The sequence below is a fragment of the Ambystoma mexicanum genome, chromosome 3q (genome assembly GCF_040938575.1).
Source record: "Ambystoma mexicanum isolate Mex_15411 chromosome 3q, UKY_AmexF1_1, whole genome shotgun sequence".
NCBI lineage: Eukaryota > Metazoa > Chordata > Amphibia > Caudata > Ambystomatidae > Ambystoma > Ambystoma mexicanum.
Genome location: NC_090926.1, coordinates 996,577,860 through 996,590,916, shown reverse-complemented (window position 1 = coordinate 996,590,916; position 13,057 = coordinate 996,577,860). Strand labels below are relative to the sequence as shown.

At 42.8% G+C, this 13,057-nt stretch overlaps 1 protein-coding gene across 3 annotated transcripts in view; it reads left to right on the top strand.

Annotated features, from left to right (window-relative positions):
- Positions 1–13,057, top strand: part of BAHCC1 (BAH domain and coiled-coil containing 1) — a 683,113-nt gene that overhangs the window by 150,270 nt on the left and 519,786 nt on the right. For 2 of the 3 annotated variants that reach the window (XM_069655152.1, XM_069655150.1), the window contains exon 3: positions 3,474–3,647. In XM_069655152.1, coding sequence (XP_069511253.1) covers positions 3,474–3,647 — 174 coding nt within the window. The remainder of the gene's footprint in view (positions 1–3,473; positions 3,648–13,057) is intronic. The other variant, XM_069655151.1, reaches the window with a different exon arrangement.

Sequence of the window (13,057 nt, the reverse complement as noted above, 5' to 3'; positions counted from 1 at the left end):
GGTTTAGAAAATACCTTCTCATAAAGAGTGAAACTTAAAGAAACTCAAATCCAATTTTTGTCGTCAACATGTAGTTATTGAATGTCATAGTTTGTATATAAGAGATCGAATGGTTAATCCGGGTGGAGTGCCAGTGAGATCTACATTAGAAATAATTAGCATTCGCTTTTTCTGATTATTCATAGGTCCGGGTAGCCAACAGCCTTACCCAGGAACACCTAAAGTTATTGAAATAGTTACAAAAAGAAAAGTGTTAACAATAAAATAAGCAGTGCATCCCCGCCCCTTTATTTAACAGGACATCTGGTGTCACCCGCTTTGAAGATTAGAGCTGGCCATTTATGACTCCTGAGAATGTCATTGTCATAGGACTGGTACCCAAATGCTCTCTAAAGTTACAGTTTCTGGTAAGCACCATTTTGGACCCAGTCCCGTGCCCTTGAGTGATTCCTGCCTCCGCCTGCCTGCCCCTTGTGCCAGACATCCGGTTTCTGAAGGTGCAGATTTTCTTCTACTGGCCGCTGGGAAGACTTGATTATTTGCGAGGAAACTACTTCTCAGAATCTGTTTGTTGTATTTCTAGGGTATGTTAGGTATGCTCAATGATAAATGGAGTTGCCAATGAGTAGCATTTATTTTTCTCTGCAAGGCCAGAAGAAACGCAACACATTTGGTCCTGAGGTGATCTAGACTGAATCATGAAACGTTATAGTTCAGCTTCAAAGACCCTGAGTTTCATTTCATTGGAGCAAACCACTGCCCTCAATAGTAGTTGGGGGAGGTCAGGAAAATGTCACTTTGCTTTCCAGGCCTAGGTAGATTTCATTCACACATGCAGCAAGTCATTGCATTCCCCACTGCAATTGTCACTTTAAACATAACATTTCCTCTGCAATCAATCTCCTTTCAAAGACTTATAATGCAAGCATCTGTATGTTTTGATTTTCTGATATTCTTAGTTCTGTAAAGGAAAATATACACAACGCAGGGACCAATTTTGGGGGACTCTCCTGAACAATGCTGTGCTTCTAATCCCAGATTCGACTGTTCTCCAAGTAACAAAAGGTTGCTGAATTCTTCCATGTAACAGAAAAGTTTTATTTTTGGTGCCATATTAATTTATATTGGACATACATTCTTGATGTAGATGGGCTGCTAACATTGCACGTTTATCTGCAGATGGCTTTTAGCAGGTGCTGTGCACAGGACGCAGCTCACATTTTTGTTTTTAAATGTGCTGCTTTTTTCTGCATTTGCTCTTAGGTGTACAGTTTGGAGAAGAAGGGGTTGCGTGAACTGACATATTTAGACCAAATTTGCACCTCTGTTCTTTGGGACCTGGGTCCACAAATTTCCCTGCACTCTAATGAAAGGTTATATGAATCTGTATGCAGCCAACACTGCAGTTGGTTTGTGGTGGGGATCGTTTGAAAAGCATACCCAGATGCTGGGAAGGAGCAGTAACTGATTCATCTCCAGCTGTACTCATGAATCTTTGCTTTCTATGTTGTATACCACTCAACGCATCCACATGTAGAGGGCCTCCCCTGCCATGACATTATTTAACCCCCACAAGAACAATGCCTTCCATACACTTCAAAGGGATTACTCTCCAAAACAAACCTTTTATCACCCTCCAAAAAATAGTTCATCTTTTTGATATAATAGGATTGGCCTCCAAAACATTTGACTTCATAAGCCTTGAAATCACGACAGGTTGAACGATATACTATCGACTCTCTTCCTATGGCTTTCTCACTGAATTGTTGCTCACAATTGGCAGTTTGTGTATTATGCACATATATGAAAGTTGTAAATGGAATATGCCGTATGTGTTGATTGCCATTGGGCAGAGCCATTTGAATTGCCCTATATGTCTACCTCGAGGTGAGTTCAGTTTTCTCAAGAAAGCTCAGTGAACCACACTCAGAGACAGCACCAAAGAGTGCCAGTGGCAGTTGGGCCTACCAACGGAGTAAGGGAGGCATCTATGCATGGTGATCGTAAGCGTTTGTGAATAAGTCAAGGGTACATGATAAATGGTTTGGCAAGGTATGGAACACCTGCCATGGTGTGGTATAGACAACACACAATGTACTGGAAAGCAGAACTAGGTGCGCACAACACACTAGAATGCTACAGCTCACATGTCCAAATCATTATACTTGTAGATTGCTTCGCTTTGGTTAAAAAAAAAGAAAGAACGAAGCTCGCCAAACTCTGAATATAGACTGAGTGACCACAAGCTAGAAATGTAGACTGGCTGACACAGCTCAATCTTTAAACTCAGAGATTACAAAATCTATCAACAGTGTTACTTTTTGGAGAAGTATAGACTGAGGGACGCTTCTGCATACAAAGACATTCAGGAAGCTTATTTCCCCACATTTCTCCACGTGAGTAGCTCTGTATCATCCTCCGACGGCTACCAGAATTAGCAGAGAGAACAGCTAAGTATGTCCATGCACGTCACCAAAGTAGACATTGTGTATAAAGCAATATGGACTTTCCGGAAAAAAGTTGAAAACTAAAATGACCGCTAATGAAAAGAATGTAACATTTTTGTCTAAGTTGTCATGCCAATAAAGAACAGTGTATTTTTTTGTATTGTATTGAATGTGATTTTGAAGGTGGCTGAACTTGGTATGGAGTGGTGACTGGGCCTGCAATTGGAGCAAACAGGATGGCTAGATAGCTGAGGGAGAGCAGGATTGTTCTATAAACTAAAATGTAAGTTGCACAGGTGCATGAGTGATAGCTGGACTCGGGGAAGATTGTAAACCAGGTGGGTGAGCATGGAGTGAGGTGTGTGCACATAATCTGGGTCTAGCAAAGGGGGGCATGGAAAGACCATTAGGGCTAGGTGTGGAGATGGAGTGGGAGATATATCTGTGCCTGGTGAGTGAGTGGGGAGAACATCTAGACATGGAAAGACAGTGGCAGATGCTACTGGGCCTAGCAAGAGATTTAGAAACATGCTTGTTCCTACAGAGGAAGCCAACGGGGTGGCTGGACCTGGAAACAATATAGCAGGGAAATGTGCCTTTGTTTGCTCGATCAACCTAATAAGAGAGTGGGTGAGGCTGCTGGGCCTACTGAGGGAGCACTTTTTTTTTTTTACCAGGCAAGCTTTACGGGAATGACCATTTAAACACTGTGAACATCTTTTTCCCAACCTAGTCGACCCCTTCCATTCCATAATCTCCATCCTCCTCTTTTCTCAGGCTCTGGAAAAGGGCCGTCGTCTGTGCTCCAGATGCTGTGAGCGTTCACCCATTTTTGGATACTCTGTGAAATTCTGGGGGAAGACTGATTGCAGATCCGCTATGGGGATGTGATGATGGGGCACACAGATGAAAAAAACCAGAAGGATTTATGGAAACCATTAAAGCTTGCTTTTATAGGCATTAGGATAAAAATGAATAGTATTTGTATATTTCATCTTGAGCTAACGTATTGTTTTTTATCCTCAGCAGGCAGCATGATGGCAAATTCTTCAGCCTCGCTCATGGGGACCTTTCTCACCAGCGGATTGGGCTCTGCCCCTACGCATTCGTCGGTCCCCACATCATCTCCCTCCGAGCCTGCCTTCAGGGGTCCACACGGGGCTGGTGCCTCCCAACTGTGGTTCTCCCACTCCCATGAAGGTAAGGGTGATCTAGGCAACATTATCAGTCTCTTATTTCTTTCAAAGCGGTTCTATCAAGTGACTATGTGGAGGAAGGAGTAAAGTGGTATGTTGTGCTTTTACGGTGGCGTTTGTCTTTATGTTAAATGGGTGAGGTAAATGATTTTCCAGCACATGGTGCCTACGTCTGTACTTCACTTTCATGCAATTTCTCGATATTGATTATTTTTCTCCAATAGTGTATGAAGCTCTGTATGCAGTAATATCTTTATTATGATACCATAAAATCAGTTTTCACATGTGCCTTTACTGTTGGTGCCAAATGTAACAGAGCTGGTAAACACCCCTTTATACTGTGTATCAACTTGTTTCCTTTTGGAGAGAAGGTTTTTTTAAAAACAAAATTCTTCATTATTCATGGCACTTATCCCGTCCTCACCCAATGCACTCATTGAGGTAGGTTTTGCAATCTGGACTGGGGCAGGTACTTAGGGTATGTAAGAGTGAAGCCCAGGTTGGGAGAATATATTCCCAAGCAGTGACTACATCATTTAGTGTCATAGCTGAAGATGGGATGTATGCAATATAAATAATGCATTGGTTAGTTTGAGTGGGGCTCAACTTTAAGAGGTCGATAAATTGTGTACGATTTAAATTGGATAATGATAACATCAATTTTTACAGCACTTTGAAGCGAGAGGAATCTGGAATGAAATCCTGATGTTATATCTGCATTTCAAGATTACTCTCAAAGTCTTATGTACTCTGCAGATCCTGCTACAATCCTGAAACACATTTAAGAAGCTGTTTGCTTTTTGCCACTTGCCCCTTTAGTTAATCAATGAGCATTCCAAATCAACTCTGTCTCAGATTTAGTGCTCCATTTTTAGACTTTGCACAATAGACCAATTCCTTATTAATATACTGCCCTGCGCGTGAGCCATAGAAAAGGTATGGTCTGTTACTTGGTGCCCTGGTATACTTTCATGCTGTACGGATCGGCTGAACCACTAGTTGGTAACAATGCTTTATAAAATGAATAGATAAATCACACTGCACATGGCCATAGTCTGCATGTACTGTGCTCAGCCATTAACCTATTCAAAGGTTGTTTGTGCTTCTGTTGTATCTTTCTTTGCAGTCTTCCGGTATGGCTGGTATCTGTAAGTTGAGAAAGCTTGCAGAGTCAGTACTTCTTCCAGTAGACCTGGAAAATACTTTTCTTATAGCTTTAGAAATCCCACTGATTGTTTTATTTATATATTCCTATCTATTATCACAAATGACCCCAGGAAGTAAAATGTGGGACGTTACTTTGAGATATTGTTTTTATTGCTGTGTTCCAACATTATTATTTTAGAGCATTTATCATGGCATAACATTTTCTGGAGATAATAAATTAACAATGATGACTTTATTATCAGTACTCACCATAGTTACCAGAACTCAACACTTTACCTTAAGGTAATACATTTATTGGGAAATGATGTATTTGCTGGAAGGTAATGTTTTAAATCTGAGATTTCGTATTTGCCAGAATGTACCGTATTTACAAGACCGGGAGATAACTTTTTAAATAAATACAGTATTTACTATGAAGTGAAATATTTACTAGAAAATACTGTATTTATTTGCACGAAATGTATGTTCTTTGAAATAACGTATTAATCACGACTTATATACTACCTCGCAAGTAGCAGATTCACCTGGCAGTAGCTTATTTACCAAAGTAGTCTGATAACGTTTTGACTTGAAGGAAACATATTTCCATAATATAAGATATTTACATACATGAATCAACCTACTACCAAGGAAAGTGTTAATTTCCTTTTAGATACCTATTTACAAGGTAATACAATATTGCAAAGTGATATGAAGTCAAATGGAACACTGGGATGCTTCATATGGTACTTTATTTAGGATTGTAAGTAGCAACCCCCTGCACAGCCTTCTTCCATCAGCTCCAATTCTCCAACTGCTGTGCATAGAGCATGGAATAACATTTTTACGGAAAACATTCTATATTAGCATCCTGTATTCTGAGTTGCAGCATCATCCAGGACACATCATAACACATTTTCTCGCCTTTAATCAACACATCCTCCTTCTCACCACCGCAATCCTATTTTATTCCAGACCTGACCCCCACTCACTCTCACAGCCCCTTTAACCTCAGCCTCAACCTGCATAGATTCTGAATACAATACATTTCCATTTCTTTTCACTACACCTTTTTTAATCCTCACCCAATCTCCACACTGCACTCTCAACTCCTTCCTTGTATTTTTCCATTCTATTCCATCACCCTCTAGTGAACTGTGTCACATTATCAGTAAGAATGCTTCCAGGCACCACTTCTCTTGCAAACACCTCCTGAATAAACTCAACTATGGTTTCTCCACTGGTCTCGTGCAAAATTTTGTATTCAGGGACAACAAATCAATCAACACGATAATAAACTTTCCTTGTCTTCCTCCTTATTCCACGGCCCCTAACATGTCCATTGCCAAATCATCCCAAACCTTTCTAGTTATGTCAACCTCCACCATGGGTTGCATTTTAGCCACCTCATCCTTTCCTACTTTACCACACTCGACAGAATCCGTCCACCTCCTCTCCAAATCTCGATCAAAACCAGGCCTCCAATATTCACCTCTTAAGACCACCTTGGTTTGAGTGACAACCACATGCTTTTCATGCGTCAAATCTACTTTCTTCTTCTGAATAGCTGAAGGAACCACTACGTGCTTCCACTGATACAACAAGCCACCCACCACAAATAATTAGTCGTGCATCTTCCAGGAAGGCCTTTCACCTTGACTTAATCCACTTTTATTTGGCCATGCCTATTCCACATACTTTTTGATGCGCATCAAAACATCATTATCCCTCACATCCTCCAATCACTCCTCCCTGCTCAATATGCAATCATGATTCACAAAAAGCATGTCCTGAAATAGCCACATCACCTTCCTCTTCTTTTTGCCCACCCAACGTCGATAGACAATCAGCCAGGATGTTTCCCGTCCCAGTATAGCTTGTACCTCAAACCTGTGACTTTGCGTCCTTGTCACCCAACTTGCTACACGTCTTCACACCTTACTCAAGCCTTTCGATTCAAAAATACTTTAAGGGGTTTATGGCCAGTCCTTATACCCAATACAACATTTTGTTATTTCTCAATGGCCCAATGTTATGGTAAGGCCTCTTTTTCCAGAACGGAATAATTCCTCTCAGGGCCTCTCAACACTCTTGAAGCATGAGCAATAATCTCCTCATCGCAATCCTTCCTAGTTTGTGATAGGACAGCTCCTATGCCATTGTCACTGGCATCCACAGAAATTGCGCTTCTTATGTGTGTATCAAACCCTTTCAGCATGTGCTAAGTCTATTTCTTCTTTAATCCCACAAAATTCTCTTTCACACTCTTTACTACAGACAAATCCTTCTCCCTTCTTAAGTAACTTTCTAATTTCTGTTATTTTATGTTCAAAATATTTGACACATTCTATCATCCATAGAAATCAGCATAATTAACTTTTAGACACTGGTCTCTCGACCTTTTAAATCACATTCACCATTTCGCATTTTGGTTTTATGCCAGATCCCGGCACTTGGTGCCCCAAATATTCCACTTTGTTTTTCTTAAAAACGAACTTCTTTTCCCTTAAAGTCACTCCTCTCTGTTCCAGAATTTTCAACACCTGTTCCAGGATTCTCACCACAAATCAACACATCATCCTGGAAACAGAACAATACCCTTCATCCCTTTAAACAGCATGTTCATCACCTTTTGGAAAACAGAAGATGCCGACAGGTGCCCAAACGGCATTCTCCGAAAATGGAAAATACCCTCATGCGTTATACATGCTGTTAATTTCCTACATTACTCTTCTGGCGATACGCTGAAGCCATGTACAATTTGGAAAACACATTTCCACGTCCTATCATTGCTAACCTTTTATTCATATTTGACAGGGAATGCCTATCCAACACAACACATCTATTCAACTCAAAGAGGTCGACAAACAATCTCAATTTTCAAGGTGGTTTCTTTACTACCACTAAACGTGAAATCCTTTGCACCCCTCCTGCCCTCTTACTGTGCAGATTTTCAGGTTCTTTCTTTACACGTCTCAATGCTATTACCACACACAGCGTAACTTTGCAACTACAGGCACACTTCCTTTCTTCAAGATAATCTGATGCCTCATCTCTTTGATCTTCCCCACATCCTTCTTGGATACCTTTTAAAATCTTTCACACACCGAGGTATTCACATGCAGCACTTGTTCATGTGTGTTTGGGTCATGTCTTTTCACCACCCATTCGAATTTTCTGTCAATTTTGCCACACATCACATGTAATGTTCCACACGTTTGGTAATGTCCAATACTGAATCTAAAGTGCATTCGTCCTTTAACCACAACTCCTTTATAGTCTTGTTACTGTTGCAATGACTCATGAATTGGGCTTGAATATGTTCATCAAAAGAGTCTCTAAATTTGCAGGATAATGCTAGGTGGCGAAGTGCCGTTGCATATTCAACACTCTCCCCCTGTTCTTGCACATGCACCCCAAAGTTATATTGTTCCAGGATGGTACTTGTCTTGGGATTCAAATGTAGTTCCAATTTGAGAAGTGCCACTTCCAACTCATTAACGGCATCACCACGATCATCACCAACTAACAGAGGCAGGTTATTACAAATGCGTTGTTATTACAACTTTTGCCTTTGGCCCCATTTCACTTTAACTGATCCAGGAGAAGCCAAAAATAGAGAGGAGCAGGAACACCAGGCATAGCCATTTCCTCCTTTTTGAGTTTTGTTTGATTCCCTAAGTAAATGGCACCTCCACAGACTGCACAAAGCAATAATATGCATGCTACAATGAGGAATATGCACTAATTCGAGCTCTTTGGGAGTTATAGACACGTGCCACAACTCTGTATAGTCGCACGCTAAAGTAAAATGTGCTGCGTACCTTGCTGCACTACCACGTTAATGTTGCTGTAAATTGCCACTGCCGGTTTACCTAAACAATTGACACAATTACTCAAATACATTTCCACAAGCCGTCCTTTTCCTAATGCCCTTCTCCTGTAACGTTGTGGTGTTGCCACGGTAACAAAACAGCATCCAAAATGGAAGCTCCACGCGAGGCACGTTGAAGGGTCCTTTTCTCGAACACACATGGCTTTGCCCTCGCCTTTGCTCCCGCAACACTGAGAAGTTAAAAGTAAAAAATTAAGAAATAGTGCACCTGCAGCCGACAGTGAGTCCTGGTGTTCAGGCGCTAACCCCTTAATTTCACTCAGTTCTCTGGAACCCGAGGGCACCTCCAATCTGCCCCTTACTGACTTGTAGCTTGTTTTTAAGCGACTCGCTCCTCACTGCTGGCCTATTGCTGCATTCTGCTCCCCACTGCGGCTATGGGTATGCACCCACACTCCGCAGATGAGGGACACCAAACCAGCATTCCTTCTTCCTCCACTCACAGGGCTGCAGGCAGAGGATGCATCGGAACATAGGCACAGCTCTTCCAACGATGACAGCACGCCGGGGGTTGCTCAGCTAACTCGTTGCCATTGATATGAAGTTAAATGGAATACTGGAAAGCTTCATATGGTACTTTATTTAGGATTGTAAGTAGCAGTCCCAAAGCACAGCCATCTCCCATCAGCTCCAATTCTCTAACTGCTGTGCATAGAACATGGGATAACATCTTAAGGAAAACATTCTACCTTAGCATTCCGTGTTCTGAGTTACATCATCATCCAGGACACATCTTAACAAAAAGCAATTGCACATTTAATCGGAGATAGCTTACTTATAAAGGGATCATTAATTTAACATAAAACAACATATTCACTTTAAGATAACACATTTAAAAGGTCATAGCAAATATACCACAGGGTAACATTTTCACTGGGAGTTAAGGTATTCACAATGGCATTGTGTATCTATTAGGAGACAACATATTTACAAGGGGGTAATGAATTTACTAATAGATATAGAATTTACACTTGTAAATCTGTTTTAGATCCACATGTCTTGCATAGTCCCTGTCTAGTGGTTGACCCGGAGTACTATGCTTTGTTTATTAATTTGCATCATCAACAGCGGTTTATCAGTAATAGTATCTCAAGTATAGCCTATACATGCTACTCACAATGCACCTCCTAGTCTCTGCCTCCCTCAGATTATTTTTCTTCAGCCTTGGGTTCCGTCACAAAGCAGAAGAGAGAAAACAGAACTTCAAAGCTTTTATGGCAGATGTTGAGATTACAATTACTTTTCCTATGATGGTGTCGGGACAGGCCATATAAAAATAAACGTAATTCTTTTTATAATGCCATCTCACATGTTTTTCAGTGCATTGGATCCATGAAAAGATTCAATGTATGTCATATAATCACAGGTTTCTGTGCATTGAAAGCACAGGGTCAGCCCCAACGTCTTCCATGTGACCAGAGAGCAAATGTGAAGCTTTTTGAAATTTCAGACCTGAGGCACTAAAAATGTGTCAGGAAAAGGGATGGGAAAGCCCATGCTGTGGATTCTAGTCGACCTGAGACCTTAGTGCTATCTGAACTTCTCCCAAGGGGTAGGAGCTAAGCCAAAAAGGCATTAGGGCCACAATCTGACGTCCATGAGTGAGCTTCCTTGACTACCAAGGAAATAGACAGTTCACATTTAGTGAAGTCTACCAGTCCCATGCAAGATGGGCCAACATTGCTCAAAGTCGCAGTCCTCTCCCCTCCCATTGTCACTGACATTTCTAAGACGGTCAGTGAAAAGATACATGGCTTGATAAGCCAAATGAAATGATGAAGGCAGAGAAGCACGAAAAGTGGGAACACGAAAGAAGGCACCAAAGTATTTGCAGAAATCAGGAACAGATTTATTACAGACAGAGAAGTAGACTCATTGCCAGCAGAGTAAGTTAGGCACACTGGACATGGATGATTGTCAGTACTGGGCTGTGGGCACAAGGTGAGGCATTGATGGCAGGCATACTGGCAGGTGCACCCAGAGGAAGAGAGAGAGGAAAAGAGCGAGAGAGAACGAGAGAGAGGGCGTGAGCGGCACAGAGAGCGAGTGTTGCAAAGAGCGGGAGAGGCAGAGAGAGAGAGCAGCACAGAGAGAGAGTGGCACAGAGAGTGGCACAGTGAGAGGCACGGAGAGAGACACAGAGACAGTGGCACAGAGGGAGAGCGGCACCGAGGGAGAGCAGCACCAAGGGAGAGTTGCACAGAGAGAGTGGCAGAGAGAGAGAGTGAACGGCCCAGAGAGAGTGGCACAGAGAGAGCGAGAGGGGTGAGGGGAGAGTGAGACAGAGAAAAAGAGAGAAGAGAGCAGGTTGGGGAGAAAGGGGCACAAAGGGGGGGGGGGAATGGGGAGACAGCCAGACTGGGAGAGGTGTACCTGCTACGGGCCTCTGTAGCTCCTCTGTTCCCCACCCATGCGTCCAGCACAGCACTGCAACCAAAAAGTGACAGAGCCCTGATCTTCTGTCCACTTAAAAGCTTGCTGCCTCACATCTCCAGAGGGTTCAAGGATAAAGCAGGCGGGAATCATAGGGTATAGGATGACACTTGAGGGGACAGGTGCCCACCTCCCTCAGGCTGCATTGATGACACTTATCCTGGGCTCGGAGGTTCTCAAGGTGGGGTGGGGTGGGGCAGGCCTTGGATGGGCTTATACAGTGCAGTCACACAGTGGAAGATGAAAAATACATTTCGGGAAAATAAAGTCATGCAATATATTGAAACTTAAAAATACAGAGGGGAAATGCAAAGTCATGTAATGCATTGAAAATAGGAAGCAAATATAAAGGACGCCACAGTAAAGAGCAAGTGACATGGATACTGCCAACAGTAAACAGCAAGTGACATGGAGACTGCTATTTCCACACATTTGTCATTCCTTTTGATCACTTGAAGGGACTAAACGCCTAGCGTACTGTGCAGTTCTTTTTTTACGCTGTTTTTCTTTCCTTCTATTTTAGTTAATTTGGGTCCGCATTACTCTCCATTAGCACACACTCACGACATCCAACACTATCTTCTCTGTAAGTGTCTTCCTGCGTTGGTTGGAACTTTACGCCTGTGCTTCCACATCTCAAATCTCTCCTATTGCTGTTGGTTGATACCCAGCTGGGCAAGGTCTAGGGCTATCCCTCTGCTCCAGAGGCAGCTCCTAAGGGATCAGTTAACTGATCTGGATGAAGGGATACCTCCATTGAGCTTTGGGAAGAGAATGTTCCTCACTCGGTTAGGGCATTCGTGACATGTGTGACGAATTGCGGGATTCCGTCACTTCTCCCAAGGGGAGGACATTTCCCTATGAGGCTAGGGAAGTGAGTCCGCTACGCAATACCCTCCCTAGGGATAGAGGCAAGCAGGACCTCACCAGGAGAGACTCCCACTCTGGAGACAAGGACTCACGTTCCTATGGGGAACTCCCTAAGAAACATAACACAAACCCTCCTTCACTAACATCCTTTGAAGAAAGAGATGAAGAACAAATCAGAATCTGTTATTGTCAGTAAAATACACTATTGGTACCTGTGAAGGAAAACCTTTATGATACTGGGTGGAAGAAAACCACTCGAAGAATACAGAGTATGATTCAAACAGAGAAGAAGGACTTTGGCAGTACGCTGGGGGAGGTCCCACTGCAGCGTCATGAAGCTTGGAGGCAGAGACGTTGAGAGGGAGGAGAACCAAGGAGTTTCAAATGAGCTGGCTGAGGTATGCAGAGAAATACCTGGGAGCGCAGATTATTAAGAATACACAAAGAGAGTGAGAATCATTACTGGAATGCTCATACTCATCCCAGTCAAGATAAAGTGTTTAGAATACCTGAAGAGAGAGTGAGAATCATTACTGGAACACTCATACACGTCCCAGTCAAGACAAAGGGCCTCATCACGAGTTGGTTGGTAACGTAGGCGCTATTAGCGCCGGCGCTAATAGCCATGCCGCCAAACCCCCCAGCGATATTAGCGCCGGATCACGGGTTTGGCGGAAGGGTTATTGCCCATTCCCCATTGGGCCCATTCGGGAATTCCTCATTCCCCATTGGGCCCAATGGGGAAAATTCACGCTGTTACCGCCGGCGGGAAACCGCCGAAAATTGGCAATTTTGCCGCAGATTTCACCCCAGCTCAGAGCTGGGGGGACATCCGCCAAAGCCATGATCTGGCAGACCCTTAAATGCGGCAGTAATAGCGCTACCGCCGCATTTAAGGGTTACCGCCAGACTCGTAATGAGGCCCAAAGTGTCAAAAATACATGAAGAAAGTGAGTATCAATGCCGGAACTTTCAAACGTGTCCCAGTCAACTTAAAGAGTGGACATTAAATAAAAGGAAGATCTTAAGTTTGAAAAAAGGGAAAGGCACAAACTTGTCCCATGAAAGGT